Source organism: Panthera onca, chromosome D1 (genome assembly GCF_046562875.1).
Source record: "Panthera onca isolate mPanOnc1 chromosome D1, mPanOnc1 haplotype 2, whole genome shotgun sequence".
Classification (NCBI taxonomy): domain Eukaryota; kingdom Metazoa; phylum Chordata; class Mammalia; order Carnivora; family Felidae; genus Panthera; species Panthera onca.
Window position 1 is genome coordinate 6,153,888 of NC_138348.1, and position 19,186 is coordinate 6,173,073.

General features: G+C 58.2%; 2 protein-coding genes across 6 annotated transcripts; both read right to left on the minus strand.

Moving 5' to 3' along the window:
* Positions 1-4: 4 nt before the first annotated feature.
* On the minus strand, positions 5-7,327 carry RAB1B (RAB1B, member RAS oncogene family). Of its 2 annotated transcripts, none has more exons than XM_060607303.3 (6): positions 7,200-7,327; positions 5,475-5,547; positions 5,124-5,219; positions 4,916-5,011; positions 1,563-1,694; positions 5-1,467 (listed from the first exon to the last, which is right to left on the minus strand). In XM_060607303.3, the coding sequence occupies exons 1-6, from the start codon at positions 7,211-7,213 to the stop codon at positions 1,273-1,275; spliced, it is 606 nt and encodes a 201-aa protein (XP_060463286.1). In that variant the 5' UTR covers positions 7,214-7,327; the 3' UTR covers positions 5-1,272. The 2 variants fall into 2 exon arrangements, with proteins under 2 accessions (XP_060463286.1, XP_078289833.1); XM_078433707.2 differs by lacking the exon at positions 7,200-7,327 and adding an exon at positions 6,437-6,534.
* Positions 7,328-8,015: 688 nt separating this feature from the next.
* Positions 8,016-18,412, minus strand: KLC2 (kinesin light chain 2). Of its 4 annotated transcripts, none has more exons than XM_060607301.3 (16): positions 18,302-18,412; positions 17,202-17,440; positions 14,260-14,490; positions 14,058-14,127; positions 13,060-13,282; positions 12,264-12,351; positions 12,080-12,181; positions 11,814-11,987; positions 11,626-11,725; positions 10,879-10,928; positions 10,704-10,771; positions 10,173-10,281; positions 9,912-10,070; positions 9,713-9,837; positions 9,388-9,445; positions 8,016-9,016 (listed from the first exon to the last, which is right to left on the minus strand). In XM_060607301.3, exons 2-16 carry the CDS (start codon positions 17,427-17,429, stop codon positions 8,933-8,935), a joined length of 1,869 nt encoding a protein of 622 aa, XP_060463284.1. In that variant the 5' UTR covers positions 17,430-17,440; positions 18,302-18,412; the 3' UTR covers positions 8,016-8,932. The 4 variants fall into 4 exon arrangements, with proteins under 4 accessions (XP_060463284.1, XP_060463283.1, XP_060463281.1 ...); XM_060607300.3 differs by having other exon boundaries at positions 17,202-17,477; positions 18,302-18,321; XM_060607298.3 differs by lacking the exon at positions 18,302-18,412 and adding an exon at positions 18,154-18,288 and having other exon boundaries at positions 17,202-17,477.
* Positions 18,413-19,186: the final 774 nt, after the last annotated feature.

The following is a 19,186-nucleotide window of genomic DNA, read 5'->3' on the forward strand; positions in this document are numbered from 1 at the left end:
CAACTTCCTTGCAAAAACCCTCGGCTCACCGGAGGGCCAGTGGAAATTTATTTATTTTTTGTCCTTTCTGTCTTTCCCCAAGTGGCTTTTCCTTGCAAAATGCCTGACATGACACCAGAGGGGAACCTGGGAGTGGGGGGCACCCCACGGACTTAAATACAAGCTGGAGGGCAGAGCACAGATGGGACAGGCGAGAGACAGCACAAGGGACATGGCTTCTCAGGTAGAGACCAAAGGTTTGTTTTTCTGCAGGAAGAAGCTGTGCCAGAGGGCAGGGGGCTAGGATCCCGGTTGGGGGGGGGGGGGTTGGGGAGGGGGAGGCCCTCAACCCTGGGTTTGCACCCACATTCCCCAGAGGAGAAGCAGCACCAGGGTATGAGGACCTGCCCTCATAGGTTTCCAAGAACAGAAGGGGGAGAATAAGCCAGATGTGCTGCCTCAGGGACAGGGAGGTGCTGGCAGAGTGAGGGTTAAGGCTGGCGCCCGGCCTCTGGCACGGTGGGCCTTCCGCCTCTGCCTGCCTTGGGGACAAAGGGGCACGGTGGGCAGGCAGCACATGGGCCTGGCTCTGGCAGGGCAGGGGGTGGCAGGAGCAGGCTCCCTCTGGGCTCAAGACACAGGCCCAGCATGGCTGCCCGCCCACCTGCTCTAGATGTGCTCAGACCCCACCGCAGCTGGACGGCTCGAGCTGTGAAGTGTGGAAGGGGCGGGGAGGGGAGGCAGGGAGGAAAGGGTGGGCTGCTGGGCCCCTGTGGCCCCCATGCCCTTCCTGAGGTCCAGCCCAGGGCCCTGGATCCTGGGTCCTGGATCCCCTGGTCCCATTCCTGGCCCTGGGTGCTGACTGCTGACAGGGACTGCAGCGGCCAGGGAGGCTCTCAGCTCTTGGGGAAGGGGGGTGGGGGGTGGGGTGGGAAGGAAAAAGGGTAAGGAGAGAAACCCACTGCAGCATACATGGGGGGCAAGGGAGGGGAACAGAGGAGCCCTCATCCCAAAGAAAGGTGTGTGGTGGGGTACCTTTTAAAGTTACCTAGAGGCAGCAGCAGAGCAAGCCCACATCCCCACCCCAGCCAAAGGTCCTGGGTGTCCTCCCTTGGGGGCCTTGACAAAACCGGGGCTCAGGGCAGCAGGCAGATGGGCCAGAGGGAGATGGGGAGCCCAGGACACCCCAAAGCCACAGACTCAAATGCCCCAGGACAGGGAGGCACCTCCTGTCCCCTCCAGGGGCATCATCTGGAGAAGGTGCCCCCTCCTGTCCCACCCCATGTGCCCCTCCTAGCAACAGCCACCACCAGCCGGCTTCACGGGGGTGCTGTCAATCTTGAGGTTGGGCCGCTCACCCCCTGAGGCTGCCCCAGGCCCCATCCGCTTTTTGATCTCAGCAGCCATGGTCATGAATGCCTGCTCGACATTGGTAGCGTTCTTGGCACTCGTCTCCAGGAAGGGGATGCCCAGAGAGTCTGCAAACTCCTGACAAGGGGAGGAGAGAGAAGAGGAGGGGAAGGAGGGGTGAGAGGCAGCAGACACCAGCCCATCCTGGGCGGCCTGACCCAGGCCCCGCTCACCTTGGCTGTGGTGTTATCCACCACTTTCTTGGTGGTGAGGTCGCTCTTGTTGCCCACCAGGAGCTTATTGACGTTCTCACTGGCATAGCGGTCAATTTCCTGTAGCCACTGCTTCACATTGGCGTAGGATTCCTAGAGGAGCCAGAATCAGAAGTTATTTTGCTCTCAACTCCCATCCCTACCCAAGGCCAGGAGAACCAGGGCTGTTAAAGGGGGCTTCCCTGGGCTCCTGAGAGAGGCAGGAGCCCTGAGAGCTCAGGGAACCAGACAGAAGCAGCTTTCTCCTCCAGGTTTAGGGGTCCTCTCTGATGCCCTCCGTCTGAGACCCCCAAAGCCAAGCCTGGCACCAGCTATCTGCTAACAGCCCCAGTACATAAAACAGCCCAGGCCTAAGGGCCAGCCAGCTCTGCTTCATGCTGTTGGTCTCTCCCTGAGACACAGAAAAGGTTGAAAACACGCAGGGAGCAAATAACAAAAGAGAGACCAGAAAGGAGACGGAAATGGAGGGGAACAGGTTAGCAAAGTTCCCATGGTGGCCTTAAAATCCCTGTAAGGTCTGAAGTCTTACAGCCCAATGGTAGGTGGAGGGTCCTCGCAGAGGAGACCCTGGCCTATTGAGAGAGACACATAGCCGGGAACAAGGCCAGACATGCATTCTGCTTCTGGCACCAATAGCCTCCTCACTCAGACCAGCCCTCCCAACAGCTGGCCACTCCCTTCCCCCTACCCCTGGCTCATAGACAAAGACAGATCTTTCAGGAACATGCGTGAGCTAGAGCCACTTTCCCCTCTTAGGAATCAGAACGTGGGGGGCTATCCCACTGGATTCGAATTTACACCTCCTGCATGTCCTAGGCTGGGGCCCTGTGGACAAGGATGGGACACATACCTAGGTCCTACCCTAAGGCACTCAGGAGACAGTGGAGGACTAGAGCAGGACACACACGATGGCAAGACAGGGTGAGGAGCGCTGTAGGGATGGAAGGCAGGAGCCGCTGCAGCCCTAGGACTGCTTCTGCCCAGAGACTGCAGCTGACCTACGCCCGAAGGTACAAACTGGCCTTGTGTGGAAGCAAGTGGAGGAATGGGAAAGGTGCAAGGGGAGGAGATGACACACACCAGGTCAAGGAATGGGGTAGGGGGGTGAGGGGGCGCAGTGCCTTTGGAGAGCAGGGGGAAGCTGAAGGTTGCTGGCTACAGGCCCTGGGCACAGAAGGAAGGGGAAAGGAGGCAGGCCAGAAGATGGAAGGTCTTAGCTTGGCTGAATCTAGACAACCAGGAGCCCACGAGAGTTTTCTCAGGAAGGGAGCAGCAGAAGCACACCTGTGTTCTGGGAGGACAGTCCAGGTAGGAGTGTAGAGGCCAGTTCAGCCTGGTGAGAAGATGGAGACCAACTGGGAGGTGGCTGGAATGTTCTAGGGAAGAAATGTGCGCCCTGAGCCAAGGAGTGAGGCAAGGAAGAGTGCAGGATTCAGAGTCAAGACCATCCTGGGTTAAGTCCCCAGCTCTGCCAAATATTTACTGTGAGACCCTAGATTTGTCACCTGACCTCTCTGAGCTTCAACTTCCTCACTTCTATAAAACAGTATCTCCCGATGGGGCTGTTGTGAACATGAGATAATGAATGCAGGCCTGTCTCATGACAAGTGCTTAATTAGCAGGAGCTGCTATTATCCTCATCACTGCTATTATTACAAGGGAATGGACCTGAGAAAGAAGACAGAGAAGAGAACTGGGGGAGGGAAGAGTTTTCTGGTCAGACCAACAGGCACTCTGTTACAAAGATGGGGTTGTGGGAGATAGCATGGGGAGAGACAGTGAGGGCAGTGCTGGATACACTGAGTTCTGAAGATGATCCGGAGCTGAGAGGCTGGCTAGGGGAAGGGAAGGGCTGGCTTGGAAGCCAAGAACCCTGGTTCAAACACTGGCTTTGCCCTTTCTGGCTATGAGACCATGGGCAAGTTACCTAACACCTCCCTAAGCGTATCTCAGCCAGAAAACAGGGACCCCAGCACTCAGTTCACTGGACAAAGTGCCAGCAAGGTAGAACACAGAAGAAAAGACTCACAGTGATAGCTGTTTGCACAGGACTCACAGAACATAAGACAGGAACCAAACCACAAAGCGGCCAGACCCATGCAGGGAGAGTCAAGAAACACAAGATGAGGATGGGGGCAGGAGGTGGTAGTACAGAGCAAACCCGTAAAAATTCACTCAAAAGAGAATCTAATGCAGCAAAAGGTAGGAGAGCTGGAGATAGTAAACTTTCCAAGGAGAGGGAAGAGAATGAAGGTAAAAGCCATGAAAGGTCAATCAGGGCAAGAACTGAAATGAGGTCATGGGACTTGGCAGCTAGAGGTCCTTGGCGACCTCTGTCCGAGTAGAGCACAGTTCACCCACAGCCTGTTGTCCAAAAGACATCATGAGTTCCCAGCGAGCCCAAGGGCCCAGCTGCCCTTCAGAGCGGGAACTCCTCCAGGCCCAGGGCTGATAGAAGCATCTCCATGTGCCTAGGACCAGGCCCCCCACTAAGCAACAAGGTTTAGTTGAAAAAACAAAGGCGGCAGAATCAGGTTTTCTGTCTGTCACTTAATGAACTGCGTGGCCCCAGGCAAGTCTCCTCACCATTCTGACCCGTTTCCTCATCTGTAAAGTGGGAACCTAATGCAGACCTCTTTAGAGTGTCACGAGGCTGTGGCAGGTTCTCTAAAAACTATAAGGTATGGTGGGACTGTTTCAGGTTCTAATGCCACCACTGCTGTCAGTGACACATGACTAATGCTGCCACTGCAGACACTGGGCTTCTACCTTGGCTCACAACGCGCCCCGAGTGCAGGGCTCCCCCACCTCCTTGTCTAAAGCCCTCCAATCGCTTCTCCACAGGATCTTCACACAGGAAGCCATGGGCCCAGCAAGGCAGCTAATCAGCTGACTAAACCCCTACAAAACACAGGTGCCCTGATTCTAGAATAAGGTGGCAAGTTTGGCCAAGAGTTGTGAGGCCTGGTTCTGCAACACCCTGCAGCAGGGCCTCAGGAGGATCCACTTCTGCGGCTGCTTCCCTCCTTGTGAAATGAGTCCGAGTACAGTCTCCTTTCCAGGCAGCATCCGGAAGAGAGGATGGGAAGAGTAAAAAGAAACAAGAACCAAAGACCTGGGGCACCTGACTGGTTCAGTCAGAACGTGCGACTGTTGATCTCGGGGTTGTGAATTTGACCCTCAAATTGGGTATGGAGATTACTTAAAAAAATAAGATCTTTGGGGAAAAAAAAGAAAAAAAAAAAAAAAAAAAAAAGAACAAAGATCCAAAACTGAGGAGGCAAAGCCGGGAATGTGGCCCCAGGAGTACCTACCTGGTCGGTGACATCGTACACCACAATGATGCCATGAGCCCCCCGGTAGTAGCTGGAAGTGATGGTCCGGAACCGCTCCTGACCAGCTGTGTCCCACTGTAAGAAAGTAGGAGAGAAGGGAAGGACAGGTCAGCTCTGGGCTACGGGCCGAGAACCCCGTCCCAAGGCGGCTGCCCCTGCACCAGGGACTGGGAAGAGCAACACTCACGATCTGAAGTTTGATGGTTTTGCCATCCAGCTCAATGGTTCGGATCTTGAAGTCCACCCCGATAGTGCTGATGTAGCTCTCTGTGTATGTGTCATCCTGGAAAAGCGGGGACCAGTGAAATGGCCTGGGTGAACAGGGCCAGGGCCCATCTGGAAAACCTCCCTCCAGGTCTCTGCCCCCAGCTGAGCTTGTAACTGCCACGCCCCCACTCTCAGCACCCCAACCTGCCAGCCCTGCGTCTTTCATCCTTGGGGTCTAAGGTCTTGCAACTACTGGGCTCTGGGCGGTCCCCTCTCCCTCCTGCCACCAGCCAGGACCCCAGATGGACGGTATGGGAGGCTTCTTACTCACAGCAAACCGCAGAAGCAGGCATGACTTGCCCACGCCCGAATCACCAATCAGAAGCAGCTTAAACAGGTAGTCACTGGCAAGAAAGGATGGGAAGACGTGAAGGAAGGCAAAGAGCCCACCCGCCCCGCCATCCTGCAATCACAACTACGACACTCTCCCATGCCGTGAGGCTTGCCTTGGTTTAGAGTATTAAGGTGCTCACAAGATCCTCCCACAAGTCCTGGGCAGGGGAGGGCGGACCACCGCCCATATTACAGCTGGCCCAAAGGACTGTCCAAATTCCCACCTTACAGGGAAGGAAACTGAGGCACGGAGAGAAACATGGCTTGCCAAGGATCACAGTCATTAGGGGAAAAAGCTGGACATCGTATCCTGACTCCTGACAGACTCCATGGTCTCGCGGCCAGTGGGGACCATCTAGGGAATCCCCCACACTTCCCTGGGGCCCACCTGGCTTGGCAGGGGAGGCCCCAGAAGTGGAAGCTAGGGCCCAGCCTAGAACTTAAGTGAACCTCTGTGTAAGGAGCCTGGTAAGAAGAGGTGGTCAACACGTAGCAACGAGAGCAGTTAAAACGCGCTGAGTTCCTAAGTGTGCCTGGCCCTGGGCGAAACACTTCAGACACATCATCTCGTTTAAGCCTCACAACAGCCCTGTGAAGCGGACGGTGTTATTCCCAACCAATGAGGAAACCAGAGGTCAGAAGAGGGAAGTGTGACTTGCCCTAAGTTACACAGCTGTTAACTTTAAGACTGGAAACCAGGTTCAGACTCCAAAGTCTCTGAGAGCCTGCTGGTTCCCTTCTGTGTCCCTGATAAGCCAGCTCAGAGCTTCACCCTTCCCCAAGGAAATCTGAGGCCTGGATCTGGAGGAGAAAAAGGAAGTGGCGGAAGAGGAAGAAGGTAACTGACACTTGGGGAAATCTGTCAATGAGAAGTCCGGGACAGAGATGTGGGCCACCTACCCGCAGGGGGAGTGACCAAGAAGTGAGGAGAGTCTGAGGTACAGAGAATCCCACTGGAAGGGAGAAACAAATGCCACATTCATCTAAACTTCACCGGCAGCGTGACGGGGAAGGGAAGGGGTGTGACGATGGCGCTGGGGGCCTGCGCCAAGGTGAGGAGAGGGCGGGAAGGGACTGGCCTCCAGGAGCGGCAGGACAGCTAGACCCAGGCAAGGGGCAAAGCGGCGGTCCCGGAGGGGAGGACCCACGGGAGAGCGACCCAGCGCGGTGCCTCGAGGCTTCCCGCGCCTGACCAGCCCCTGAAACAGGATTCCGGGAGAACGGGAAGAACAGAAAGGCTGACTGTCTGACCTAAAGGGCGCCCGAGTCTGGACCCGCTCCAAAACGCCGGGACAGTCGTCAGCACCCAGACCGCCACTCTCTCAAGCAGCAGGTGGGGAAACTGAGGCCGGGAGAGACCGAGGCTGCAGGGTCACCTGACCGATAAGGCCTGGTAGGGGCCGGTGCTTCGGACTCCAAGTAGTGCCCCTCGGGGTCGCAGTGTCTGGGCGCCGGGTGCAAGAACTCGGGGTGCCGAGCCGGGGTCCGGGGGCCCCCGGGGGGAGGGGCAGGACCCGGATGTGGGGGGGGGGGGTCAGCGGAAGAGGGACCCGGATGTGGGGGCGCCGCGCAGTCCTGACCCAGGCCGGACAACCCCGGTAAGCGTACAGCCCCGTACTCGGGATCGAGGCTGCGCCGGACGGCGCGGGCGGGGCTCACTCACTATTCGGGGTTCATGGCGGCGGCGGTGGCCCGCTCGGTCGCTCCCAGTCAGCTCTGCTCCGCCTCCCGTTCCAAGATGGTGGCCGCTCCGCCCCACAGGCCCCGCCCGCGACGCGCAGGCGCAAACATTCCCGACTTGGGTCTTGCTGCGTTGCTTCTCGGAACTTGTAGTCTCCTTGCTTTTCCCAACTCACCCCCGCTGCGCAGGCGTAAACCCGAGGTTGTGTCTCCTAGCTCACGCCCCATCATCGCCGCGCGATGCCTTCTGGGGCTTGTAGTTCGTTCCCCGTAGCCGTCACTGGGCTTGATGAAAGCGCCCAGGAGCCTGACTGTGTCCCCACCAGGAAAGCTCAATTTAGGGCTGGGGTTCACACGTTTCGTGTCTGCCTGGCAGAGGTGGTCATCCCTACCCTCTCAGCTCCCGGAGCTGTTAGCATTAGAAGTTCATTTATTTGGGGTTCTTGGTGTGCTGGTACTGTTAATTCAGATGCAGCCCCGGGAGGGTGTCGTCACCCACATTTTATAGATGGAAAAGTCGACTCTCGGTAATTCGCTCAAGGTGAAACAGCCTTGTAAGGGGAAGAGTTCAAAGACCGCTGTCCCTAGAACCTCAGAGATGAAGGTTGTTAGAAAAAACCCTGAACTTGCGAGGCCCCCTAACAAATCCGGGATAGGAGCAAAATATCTGAGCTTCGGCTGCACGGGACCGGACGTGAGAGACACACACAAACGCTCGCTCGCTCGCAGCCTCTCCCGCCCTCACCCCCAATCTAGAGACGCTAGGAGACCTCGGCCTCCGCTCCAAAACAAGCCCGGCTCAGATTCAAACGGTCTTTATTTCTACAGCAACATTTGAAAATAGAAAGCGACCGCCTCACCCCCAACAGGGACAGCCCCTCCTGCCACAGGGGGTCATCACTGCCCCTCGCGAGAAGCTGCAGGCGTGGGATGAGGCGTGGCAGGATGGCTCGACGGGCCGTGCCCGGGGCGGGGTCAGGCCGTGCCTGGGCGGGGCCGGGCGGGAGGGGCAGTGCATAGGCCGGGGTGCTGGGCAGGGCCCGGCGGTGAAAGGACGGGCAAGGGGAGGGCTCTCCGTCCTGGGGCACGGGGCGATGGTGGGGCTCAACGCGCCCCTCAGAGGCGAGGAGGAGCGCGAGAAGGCCCAGGGAACCCTTTGGGGAGGCGCTGCCCCCCCAAGATGTAGAGCTTAGAAGATACCACCGCGCGGAATGGGGGTGATTAAGGCCTGGGCGGTACCACTAGAGGAGGACAGGGTGAGGGGAGAACCGGGGAGTACCGTGGACTGAGGGGAGGGGCGCGGCCAATAACTTATTTCTCTATATACAGAAGCAACGGCCGGGGGCGGGGGACAGAGGGGAGGGCAGGAGTGCTGAAGGGACGGCAGGTGCTCAGTGTTCTTGTCTCCGGGGCCTGGGGAGGGCGGGCCGCTGTGTCTCTACCTTGGAGACCCTGGCCAGCCCCTCACGCTGGCCCTGAACCTAAAGAAGAGGGGGCCCTGCTGGATGGAATAAATAAGGGGTAGAGCTGGAGCAGGCAGGCCCTGCCTCCAGGGCTTAGGGCTGAGATGACGAGGGAGGAGGTTACCCTGAGATTGAACAGAAAAGACAGGGGTCCTTGGGAAAGACACGTGGGGCAAGCAGCAGGCCCATGCGAAGGGCTGGGGATGGGGACAGTGCCGGGTGGAGGCTCTGGCAACTGGCTGCCCCTTCAGGATTAGCCCACGAGGGAGCTTCGTCGGGAGAGGTCCATGGAGCTGGAGCTGAGGGTGCGGCTGTCAGAGAAACCTGTGCCTCCAGGCTGTGGGCAGAAGGGGCAGGTGGCTCAGCTTCCTGCTGCTGCCGGTCTGTACTTCCCCGGCAGAAGGGGCCTGATCAGCCATAGGCCCTGAGCTGGGCCCCCGACCATGTCGTGGTGCTCTGAACTCCTGCCCACCTCAGCGGTTACTGTGTTGGCCCTGGCCACGTGCACATCCATCCCAGGCGGGAGCAGGGTTTCCCTCATTTGTCTTCCCTGTGTCCAGCCCAAAGCTGGGCCTGGCACAGAGCTGGAAATGTTGCTAGGTAAGTAGACGTGATTGGCAAGCTTGGCCAGTACACAGGACATGCAGCCTTTGGGCCCTGGGGCCTGGGCTTCAGCTACCCAGTGCCCAAACACCCACCCAGCCATACCTGGACAGGCTCTTCCACACTCTTGTTGAGGAAGTTGAGAGAACTAGCCCGCTTCATCCTGAGGGGAAAGGAATGCCTGGATTTGCCCAGGGTGAATGGGGTGGGCTGGGGGAGGGGGAGACGTGGGAAGGGGTCAGGTTGGGGCTGGAAAGGGAGGCTCACGGGAAGGGAGCAGATCTGGTGGGTGGCGGAGCTTGAGAGAGACAAGGGAGTTCATGTGGATCAGAAGCTCATCTGGGGTGGGTGGGTTACTGGGTGGGTTCGTGAGAGGCTCACTCTGGGTGGGCAGCGGGGGGAGTGGGGGCGATCAGGGGCAGAGGCTCACCTGGGATTAGGAGGCTCCTGCGGGCCACCACCCTGCAGCTTCTTCACCAGCATCTCACTGCTCCGCCTCAGGGCATCTCGGAGCTTCCCAAAGGAGCCACTGCGCCGCAAGGAGCCACTGCCATCCTGTGGGGCAGACGTTTGTCTCTGTGCCACACTGACCACACAGCCTCCCGGCCCACCCAAGACCCTAGACTCACCCCGCTCCATTCGGCTGCAGGCCCTGCCTCCTCGAGTTCAGACTCAGGCCGAGCCCCAGCACCCCCGGTCACGTCCCGGCTGCCACGGCGGTCTCCCCGTCCACCACTGCTATCTTTCAGCAGTTCCACCACCCTGGTCTGGCTTGCAGGGTCCAGGCCCTGAGGGAGAGGCAGGGCACATCGGATGGAGCCGTGAATCCTGACTGGAACACACAGGGCCACACAGGTCCCTGCCCACCCCCCTCGGGCCCGTGGCCTCACCTGCTTGCGGCTTCGGCTGGCGCAGTCCTCCAGTGTGTGTGCCGCTTCTAGCTTGCCCTGGCGCCGGTAGAGGGCCCCCAAGCTGCGCAGGGTAGTGTTGACTGTGGGGCTGTGGATGGGAGAGCGGGATAGTCTCAGACTCCATGTTCCCCAGGAACCAGGCCCATCCAGCCCACATTGGGCCCTGACGAGCCATCCAGCCAACCAGGATCTCTCCCCTCCTGTGTCAAGCCCTGTGCTTGTGCTAGACTCTCCTGGTTCGGAATCACCCCAACCCCAGCCCTACGTGGGGTGCTGCCACCAGGACTAAAAGCTGGGAGACCCAAGAGCAAGATAATCGGCCATCCCAACGCAGCGAGCCTTTTTGGGACAGGTGGCCTGTGACCCAGGTCTTGAAAGCCAAGGTGACAAAGAAGAGGTGTGTGTTCTGGGGGTGAGCAGGATGGAGTCCAGAGCCTGGACTTGGCCCCCGCTCAGGATGCTGTTTCCCTGCCAGCTGCTCTATTGCCAGCCCTGCCCCACTGTCCTCACCTGTCTACTTTACAGGCCTTGTACCAGCTGCCATATTCCCCATAGGGGGTGCTGTCCCGGCGCTTGTCCTAGGGGGAAGGAATGGTCAGCAGAGGTGGCAGAAGTCCCTCCCCTCTACACATCCCTAGCCTCACCCTCCCTCCCCAGGCCACCCCAGCCCTGCCCATAGAGCTACCTTGCTCTCTTCCCGTTCTTCTGCGTGCATCCAGATGGGCTTGTTGTCCCCTGGGGGGAGAAAGGGGGCTGTCACCAGCCTCCCATATAGGCTTCTCCTGGTTGAAACATAGGACTGGGGTCTGGGGAGGAGGTCAGGGGTACCCAGGAAGGATCAGGGTTGGGCTTTGTTGAATGAATGAATGTATGAATGAATGAATGAATGAATGAATGAATGAATGGGTGAACAAAGAAACAGACTCAGAACATTACTGACCCTCTTCTGGAGCAAAGAGATGACAGGGCATAGGCCTATGCTTGTGGGGCTTGCGATTGAGGGTTGGGGGCAGCGGATCCTTAAACACCTCAAGCCCACAGCCTGAGACATGTGCTAGGCCTAAATGATAGGCCAGGCTGAGGGATCACACGGCAGGAAATGACCAACCATGGGGGGCCAGAAGGTGGCTTCCCCGGGGGTGGGGAGACATTTGGAGTGGGGCCTCATGAGGGGCAGGAATTGCCCAGCAGGGGAGGTAAAAAGACTTTGGGCCCAGGGCACGGCGTATGCAAAAGCTGCGTGTAGTACCAGCACGACCCAGGAGGCCGTGTGCGTTGGGTGTGTGTGTTCACACGTGCACACAAATGGCTGGGGACCAGCCAGACCCCACGAGGGCCTGTCCAGCTGAGGTATTTACCCTGGATGCTGATGGCTGAGGGGGGCCTGTGCTGCGTGAGTGGGGGGTGGGGCACAGGGTGGTCACAGACTCACCATTGACAGAGCCGAACTCCTTCTCATGAGCCCGGGTGAGGATCTCCTTGTACAGGGTCTCTGCGTCCTGGTACTTGCCCTGTTTCAGGTAGCAGGAGGCCTGGAGGGAAGCGGCCAGAGGGTGAGCAGAATGCAGGGAGTCGAGCCTTTTCCTTCCTTCCTCCCACCCCATTCGTGGCCCAGGGTACCAGGTTATTCTTGGTTTTGGCCACGTTGGGGTCATCAGGCCCGAGGCGTGTGGCATAGATCTCCAGCGCCCGCCGGTAGTAATATTCCACCTCTTCAGCTTTGCCCTGGTTCTGGCACAGCAGGGCCAGGTTGCTCAGCTGCTTGGCCACATCTGGATGAAACTTGCCCAGGACCTGCGATGGGAGTGGGAGCCAGTGGCTGGGCTCAAGGCTGGCCTGGGCCCCCACGTGCCAGCCTTGAGCTGCCCAGCCCCGCCTGCTCTCACCTTCTCCCGGATTTCTAATGCCCGTTTGCACAGTGGCTCGGCCTCTTTGTACTTGCCCCGCTTGCCATACAGAACTGCTAGGTTGTTTAACGTTGCGGCCACCTGGTGGGTGGGAGAGTGGAGGTCAATGACCCAGGGCGCTGCCTGGGGCAGGGGCAGCTCCCCCACCCCCGCCCTCACTCACAGCCGGGTGGTCCTTGCCCAGTGTCTTTTCACGGATGGCCAGGGCATCGTTGAGCAGGTGGGCAGCCTCTTTGTACTTGTTCTGGTCCCTGGGTGCGGGTAGAAGCATGGTAAGTAAGGGTTGTCCCCCAGCCCAAGGCCCTCCCCCTAGTGGTCTCAGATCTCCACGGTCACTCCTCTTGTATTTACTGGTGAGTGGGCATGATTATGACCCAGAGCTTCGGGAGACCCGTTCAGCCAGCAGATTGGGGCGGGGGACTTTGGACAGTTCACTCACGATTCACCAGGGCATAGAGTGCCAGGGTATGAGCCAGATTCCCCTAGATCTGCCACCCTACCCCCACCCCACTGCCTCATGCCCAGGGCACCTTGTTGCCTATTCCTCAGGGCCTTTGCTCATACTCCTCTTTCTGCCAGGGGAAACGTTTCCAACACACTCATGTTCTGGGCAACTCATCTTTCACCAAAGATCCTACTTAAGCCTTGATGCCTGGAGAAGCAGTGCTGACTCCCTGGTATCCTTAGGGCCTTCATGTGCTGCCCTGGTCCCTACTTACGCCCAAGTCTTTTTCCTCCAATGGACTAAGCCTTATTCACATCTGTAGCCCAGGTTCACAGGGGCCTAGGCATCCTGTGGACTCCGCACCCTCTGGACACATGCTCCTTCTCTCTGCCCAACTGCCCAGTGGAGCTGAGTCCTGACCGTCACCAGGGCCTAAGGGTTTGTGACCAGGGCTGGAGCTTTCAGAAAGTGTGCAGGCACTCCCATGGATGACTGTGGCCAGAGGAGCCCTCACCGATAGACCAAAGCCAGGATGTTCAGCATGGTGGCAACATCAGGGTGGTCGTGGCCCGATGTCTTCTCCAGGTCCTCGAGCGCCTGCTTGCAGAGTGGCACGGCCACCTCGTAGCGGCCCTGTGAGGCGTACTGAATCACCAGGTTGTGCAGGGTGCGGAGCCGTGCTGGGATTTCATAGCCCCCGTGCTGGGCAGCCACATCCCCTCCTCCAGGGCTGGGGGCTGCAAGGCCAAGGGCAGATAAGATGTACCAACTGGGTTGAGCTGGCACACACCGGCCATGTCTTTGACCTACCCGACATGTGGCCCTGGGCAAGTCACTTACTATTCTGCCTTAGTTTCCCCATCTGTAGAGTGGGTAGAATCCGGGCCGCAATGCCTCAAGCTATGTGTTCTAGAGCAAGCCATCTAACCTCCAAGCCTCGGCCTCCCATCCGCAGAAGGGACACTTGACACTGTAAGCGCTGGCCCAGGGCTCAGTACTGTGCACACATCCTCCGTTAACCCTCAGAGGAGGCTTAGAGAGGGAAAGAAACCAGTGGTCCCAGAACAACTGGTGGCAGAGCAGGACTTAAACCTAGGTTAGGCAGCTCTAAAGCTCTGACCTGTGATAACTGCTCCTCAAGGCTTAGGGGGAGAAAAGCACTTTTAAACTCTAACATGCTGGGGGGCTCAGTGTGTTGAGCGTCCGACTCTTGATTTCAGCTCAGGTTATGACCTTATGGTTCGTGAGTTTGAGCTGACAGCTCAGAGCCTGGAGTCTGCTTCGGATTCTGCGTCTCCCCTTCTCTCTGCCCCTCCCCCGCTCATGCTCTGTTTCTCTCAAAAAAAAAAAAATTAAAAACTCTAACATGCTGGGATGTGATGATCAGAAATGAGGTGGGAAAGAACACAGTTGCCTTTTGGTCCCTGTTTCTGGTGACCTCTGGGTCCCAAGGACAAGGAGTTTACACAGCTCTCCCTCCCCCTGCCCCCAGAACAAGCTGTCCCTCTGCACCTGGGCTCTGCTCCTCCTCGTTGGGGAACAGGTCATCCAGAGAGTCTTTGGGGACGTCCCCCTTCTCCTCCTGGGGAGGAGGACAGAATGAGTGTCAGGGAAGGTGGGGCGCGGTAGCCCAAGTGTCAGTGGCTGGGTCAGAGCCAGCCACGCTGCCCCTCCCCCTCCCAGGCCCCCCTGCCCGATGGCTGTAGGGGCTCACACTGGGGGATGTGTCCTCATCCAGCTTGCGGATCTGGCTCATGAACAGCAAATGCTGCTTCTCCTCCTCCAGCTGGGCCACAGCCTGCTCGCTGCGCTGCAGCTTCTGCTGTGTTCCCGCCAGCTCCTCGCGCAGCCACTGGTTCTCCTGCACCAGGCGCCGGACCTGAGCCCGCAGCTTCTGCTTTTCTGACTCCACGGCCCCCAGGTGGCTCGACAGCGCCAGGATCACCTGTGCCGGCCAGCCAGGATGAGGGTTAGAGCCTTGTGCACCCCCAGCCTGGGCCTCCCGGGATACTGGGGCCTGGCCCTGCCTATGAGGAGCTACAGGGCTGATCATCAAGGGAGTGTTCCCATAGGCCCCAAACGGACCCTCGTCCAAGACCTAAACCCAGGAGATTTGGAGACCCTCAGTTCCTTCCTTCTGGGGTGTGGAGCCCTGGGCTCCCAGGCCGGCTCTGCTGGACTCTGAGATAGTCCATCCACTTTCCTGGGCCTCCGGCTAGTCCTCTGCATTAAAAATCCAGTTCCCGAGGTGCCTGGGTGGCTCAGTTAAGCGTCCAACTTCGGTTTAGGTCATGAGCTTGAGGCTCGGGGGTTCGAACCCCACGTCGGGCTCTGTACTGATGGTGTGGAGCCTGCTTGGGATCCTTGCTCTCTCCTCTCTCTCTCTCTGCCCCTCCCCCACTCGTGCTTTCTCTGTCAAAATAAGTAAATAAACTTAAAAAACAAAACAAAACAAAAAACCAGTTCCCATCTCACTGGGTTTATCATGAAGACGGCTTGTTGGGGTGTTGCGTTTTCTCTGAATTAGCCTTTCTCTTCGTCTCTCCTGGGGCTTGGACTCAAGCCCTGTGGCCACAGCCGCTATAGCACTGCCCCCTGCTCCAGCGCTAGCACTTTCCTAAGAACTCTGATAAATGGCTGAAGGGCCACTGAAAGGCCCCATCCTGACTTCTGCCAAGGTAAGCCCTTGCCCTTTTGCAGTTCCCAGAGAGGAGAGGTGTCCATGTCCCAAGCCTTCAGATGGTCTGGGAACCACAGGGGAAGGGGACCCAGAGGCCTCAGCTTCTGTCCTTACCCCTCTCTCCAACCTCTAGGACTCTTTTCCTGAGCATTTAGGCTCTTCCTGCCTGGGAGCCTTGCATAGGATCTACTCTTTCTCCATCCTTCACAGCCAGGGTCGTTTCTGCAGCCCTAGGAAAGGAAGGCACTTTCCTCTCCCTCCGTGCCACCCTCTTACCCATCTGTGTGGGTGCCTGTGCACACCAGGAGGGGGACCCCTGTGTGTTTATCTCTGTACCTGGCAGCCACCTGGCCAAGGAGGGAATGACCAGCAGGCTGTCCTGCCAGAGGACCAAGCTGTCTGCCACCCTGCACTTTCTATTCATTAGCAAAATGCGTAAGTGACAGGTGTGTTCGCAACCACTAGCTTTTTGAAAAATTCCCTTCGCAGCCTGGAAGTATATATATACAGCAGGTGGCATGATCCTTAAAGACAAGGAAACCGAGATGTTACCACCTGCCCAGGATTCATAGAGCCAGGCGGTGTCTCAACCAAGATTTGAAGGGGCCAAGACTCTTTCCCCCAGAGAAAGCGTGTACCCCTTGTGTACCCCAGTGCCTTGTGAATATCTCTATCTGCACCTCGTCCTGGCAGCCCCAACTTAAGAGGACCAAAACTGAACCCCTGATCACCTAGGCTCTCTCATCACCTTCACTTGCTCAAACCACAAATCTGGGAGTTATTCTGCCCTCCTTCCTCTCCCTTACTTCATCCCCAGGTCCTGCTGGACCCACCTCCAGAACATCTGGAACTGGTCCTCTCGCTTCCCTCGTGGCCACCCCTTAGTCCAAGCTACTGTTTCTCATTTGAATTCCAGCAGTGCCTTCCTAACTACCTGCTACCTGCCTCCACCCTTGACTCACCAAAGTTCATTCTCCACACCTCAGCCAAAGGGAATTTTTACTCCTTTTTTTATTTTTTAAAGATTTTTAAAAAAGTAACCTCTATACCCAACGTGGGACTTGAACCCACAACCCTGAGATCAAGTTGCATGCTCTAATGACCGAGCCAGCCAGGTGCCCCGAAGGGACCTTTCAAAATCTAAGTCAGACTGTGTCTCTTGACTCCTAAAACCCTCCAAAGGCTTCCTGCTTTCCTGAGAATACAACCCAAACTAATAAGGTGCAGCATGATCTGGTCCCTGCCTTCTCCACAGGCCTCTTCTGTCCCTCTCCTTCCCCATGAAGATCTAGTTAGACAGGTCTTCTCTCAATTCTCCCACTACAAGAGCTTTCCTACCTCAGGACCTTTGCACATGCAACCTCTCGCCTTCCTCCCTTTTCTGGAGGCTGGTTCATTCCTTCCTCCAGGTTGTGGTTTAAATGTCACTTCCTCAGAAGTCTTGCCTGACCAATAAATTACACCTCTTCCTATAAGCTATCCAAGACCTTGTTGTTTTCTTTGGAGAACTTATCACAATATGTAACAAATGTATATGTGTTTCTGACTCTCTCCGCAGTGGACCCGTCTGTCTTGTTGGGGCTGTCTGTCTGGCACATAACAGATTGCCTGGCACATAGTAGGCACTTGGTAACTTACCTGTGAAGGAACAAATAAGAGAATGAATGGGGGCGGGGGCGGTTCTTAAGGATTTCCTTTTTGTTTTCTTACATCATTCAGTCTCTGCTACCCATCAGAGAAGCCAGGAACAGGGTTCTGTGTCGGGGCTAAAGGATGATCAGGCTCTCCTGAGGCAAGGCACAGCTGGGGTCTCCAAAGCCCATTTGTTTGTTCAACAGATATTACTGGAATCTTACCATGGGGCTCCAGAGGCCACATGGTTCCCTGCTCAGATTCTGTTCCTACACTGCCAGGTTTCCTCTGTCAGGCTCCATCCCTCCCTTGACCTCCCACCTCGGCATCCCAGACCAGCCTACCTGGGCCTCCCCCAGACCCAGCTCGATGGCTTCTAGGGAGCGACGCAGGAGAACACAGCGCTCCTGTGAGCCGGGCTCTGCCTCGCCAGCTTCATGTGCTACCAAGGGAGCGAGAAGGGCACGATGCTCCCCGCGCAGGGTCTCCAGGCCTTGGATGACGGCCTTGGTGCCCAGCACGATCTCATCCTGGCTCAGCTTCTCCTCCCGCGGAAGCACCATCGTAGCCATGGCTGTGCCGCCTGTGAAGGCGAGGAGGCGGGCAGGCGGGTGCCGGGCCTGGGGCCACACCGCCGTCCACCCCGGATTAGGTAAACACCTTCAGTCCCCGACGCCCGGGTCCCCAGGGTGCCCGGGTCCCCCAGCCGACAGCCCGCACCGTGCCCGCGCTCGGCCTACAGGGGGCGCGCCCAGGTCGTCTCGGCCCGGGAGACGCAATGCGGTGAGGCCGGACCCGGATTCGGTCCAGACCACGGGCTCAGGCCGGTTTAGGCGGCCCAGACTCGGGACTGCCCCGGCGACTCCCTTAGCCAGGACAGGGAGCACCGGAGGACGGTCCTAAGGGGATCGTGCAGGCTCACTCCCGTATGGGAGACCCCCGTCCCTCCAGGAGATCCAGTCCCAACCGCCCGGGCGGCCCCTTCCCCAACAGGCAGGCCGATCATGGGGGGGGGGGGGGGGGGGGGGGGGACCCTCCCCCTAAACGAGCTGGAGATCTCGGCTGCTGCGTCGTCTCCCCACCCGGGGCCGCGCCCACAATGACCCTTCCCCATAGGTCGGCGCAACGCCCCGAGGACCCCTCCTCCTGGAAAGGTCGAACTCCCGCCCCCGGCCACGCAGGACCGCGCCCCCTCCCAGCAGACCGGCCCTGTTCTCCCACAGGCCGCACCCACGACGCCCCCACCCCTAGGCCAACCCAGAGGCCCCTCTCCCGGCCGGATCGGCCCGCGCAGACCTGCGCCTCCCGCTCCTGCCGGGCTCCGGCTCAGGTTCCGGCTCCCGCCCCGCTTCACCCGGACCGGCAGCCGTGAGCCGGTCCCGCCGCCTCCATCCCGCCGGCCTTCCCAGCAGTCCCTGCGCCGCCTTAAAGGTGAAGCCTCTACCTCGGCGGCGTCGGAGGGGGCGAAACACGCTCTTCTCTTCCCGCAGGCGGCCTTAAAGGAGCGTGCAAGCCGGGCCCGCTCCAGGCTTGGAGGGGGACTGGGGCGGGGCCATCCTATGTGGAGGGCGGGGCGTGGGCTCCCCCGAGGGACCTGGTTCCAGCTGCCACCACCCACAACCCCGCGGCCTTGGATTCATCGACTGTAAACCTGGCCGAGGCCGCAGGGATGTGGGGAGGCTCGGGAGATCGTGAGCCTGTAGAGCCTGAATGCAGGCAGTGCCACAGCCAGAAAGGACGTCGGGAGAAACCGAGGCGCCGGGAGGCTCAGCCTCCTCTGAGTCCAGAGACCCAGAGACTTTTGACATGTATTGACATTTATTGACGGTTACTGGGGCAGTTGCCACTTTCTGAGCGCTTACTGTGTGTCGGGCGCTTTGATGCTTTAAATGCGTTTACTCATTTACTGCTCACAAAGACCCAATGAAGCGAGCACTGCTTTTATCTGCATCTCACGCATATGACCCCAGGCTCATTTGTCTCTAGAGACTGGTGATGCCCCTCACCCAACTCTTTCAGAACTATGTCCCCGTGGGATTCGCCGTGTCTTGGGGCTGCTTTCTGGGGGAAAGGCTTCCGACACTAAGGGAGAAAAGGATAGCAAAGAGCAGCTGGGCATCTGCTGAAACAGAGACTCATGCCCCTGTGGTTGAACACAAGTGCTGTTCGTCAACCGGATGCCCAAGACAAGGTGATGTCATTCAGGGCTCAGATTAAATGCCACCTCCTCAGAGAGCCTTCTTTGATTCCCAACCCCCCATAGAGTCCCTTCCATAGAGCCCCCTCCAGTCCATGTCTCTATAACATTCATCCCTTCTAACTTATTTCT

Excerpts from the sequence above, each read along its gene's own strand:
- KLC2 (XM_060607301.3), bottom strand. The coding sequence starts at position 17,429 with ATGGCTACGATGGTGCTTCCGCGGGAGGAGAAGCTGAGCCAGGATGAG. Across the intron at positions 14,128-14,259 it reads ATGAGGACACATCCCCCAGT|GAGGAGAAGGGGGACGTCCC; the intron begins GTGAGCCCCTAC and ends CCTCCTCCCCAG. Across the intron at positions 13,283-14,057 it reads CGAGGAGGAGCAGAGCCCAG|CCCCCAGCCCTGGAGGAGGG; the intron begins GTGCAGAGGGAC and ends TTGGCCTTGCAG.
- RAB1B (XM_078433707.2), bottom strand. The coding sequence starts at position 6,519 with ATGAATGTGGCATTTGTTTCTCCCTTCCAGTGGGATTCTCTGTACCTC. Across the intron at positions 5,548-6,436 it reads CTTGGTCACTCCCCCTGCGG|TGACTACCTGTTTAAGCTGC; the intron begins GTAGGTGGCCCA and ends CTTTCTTGCCAG. Across the intron at positions 5,012-5,123 it reads AAACCATCAAACTTCAGATC|TGGGACACAGCTGGTCAGGA; the intron begins GTGAGTGTTGCT and ends ACTTTCTTACAG.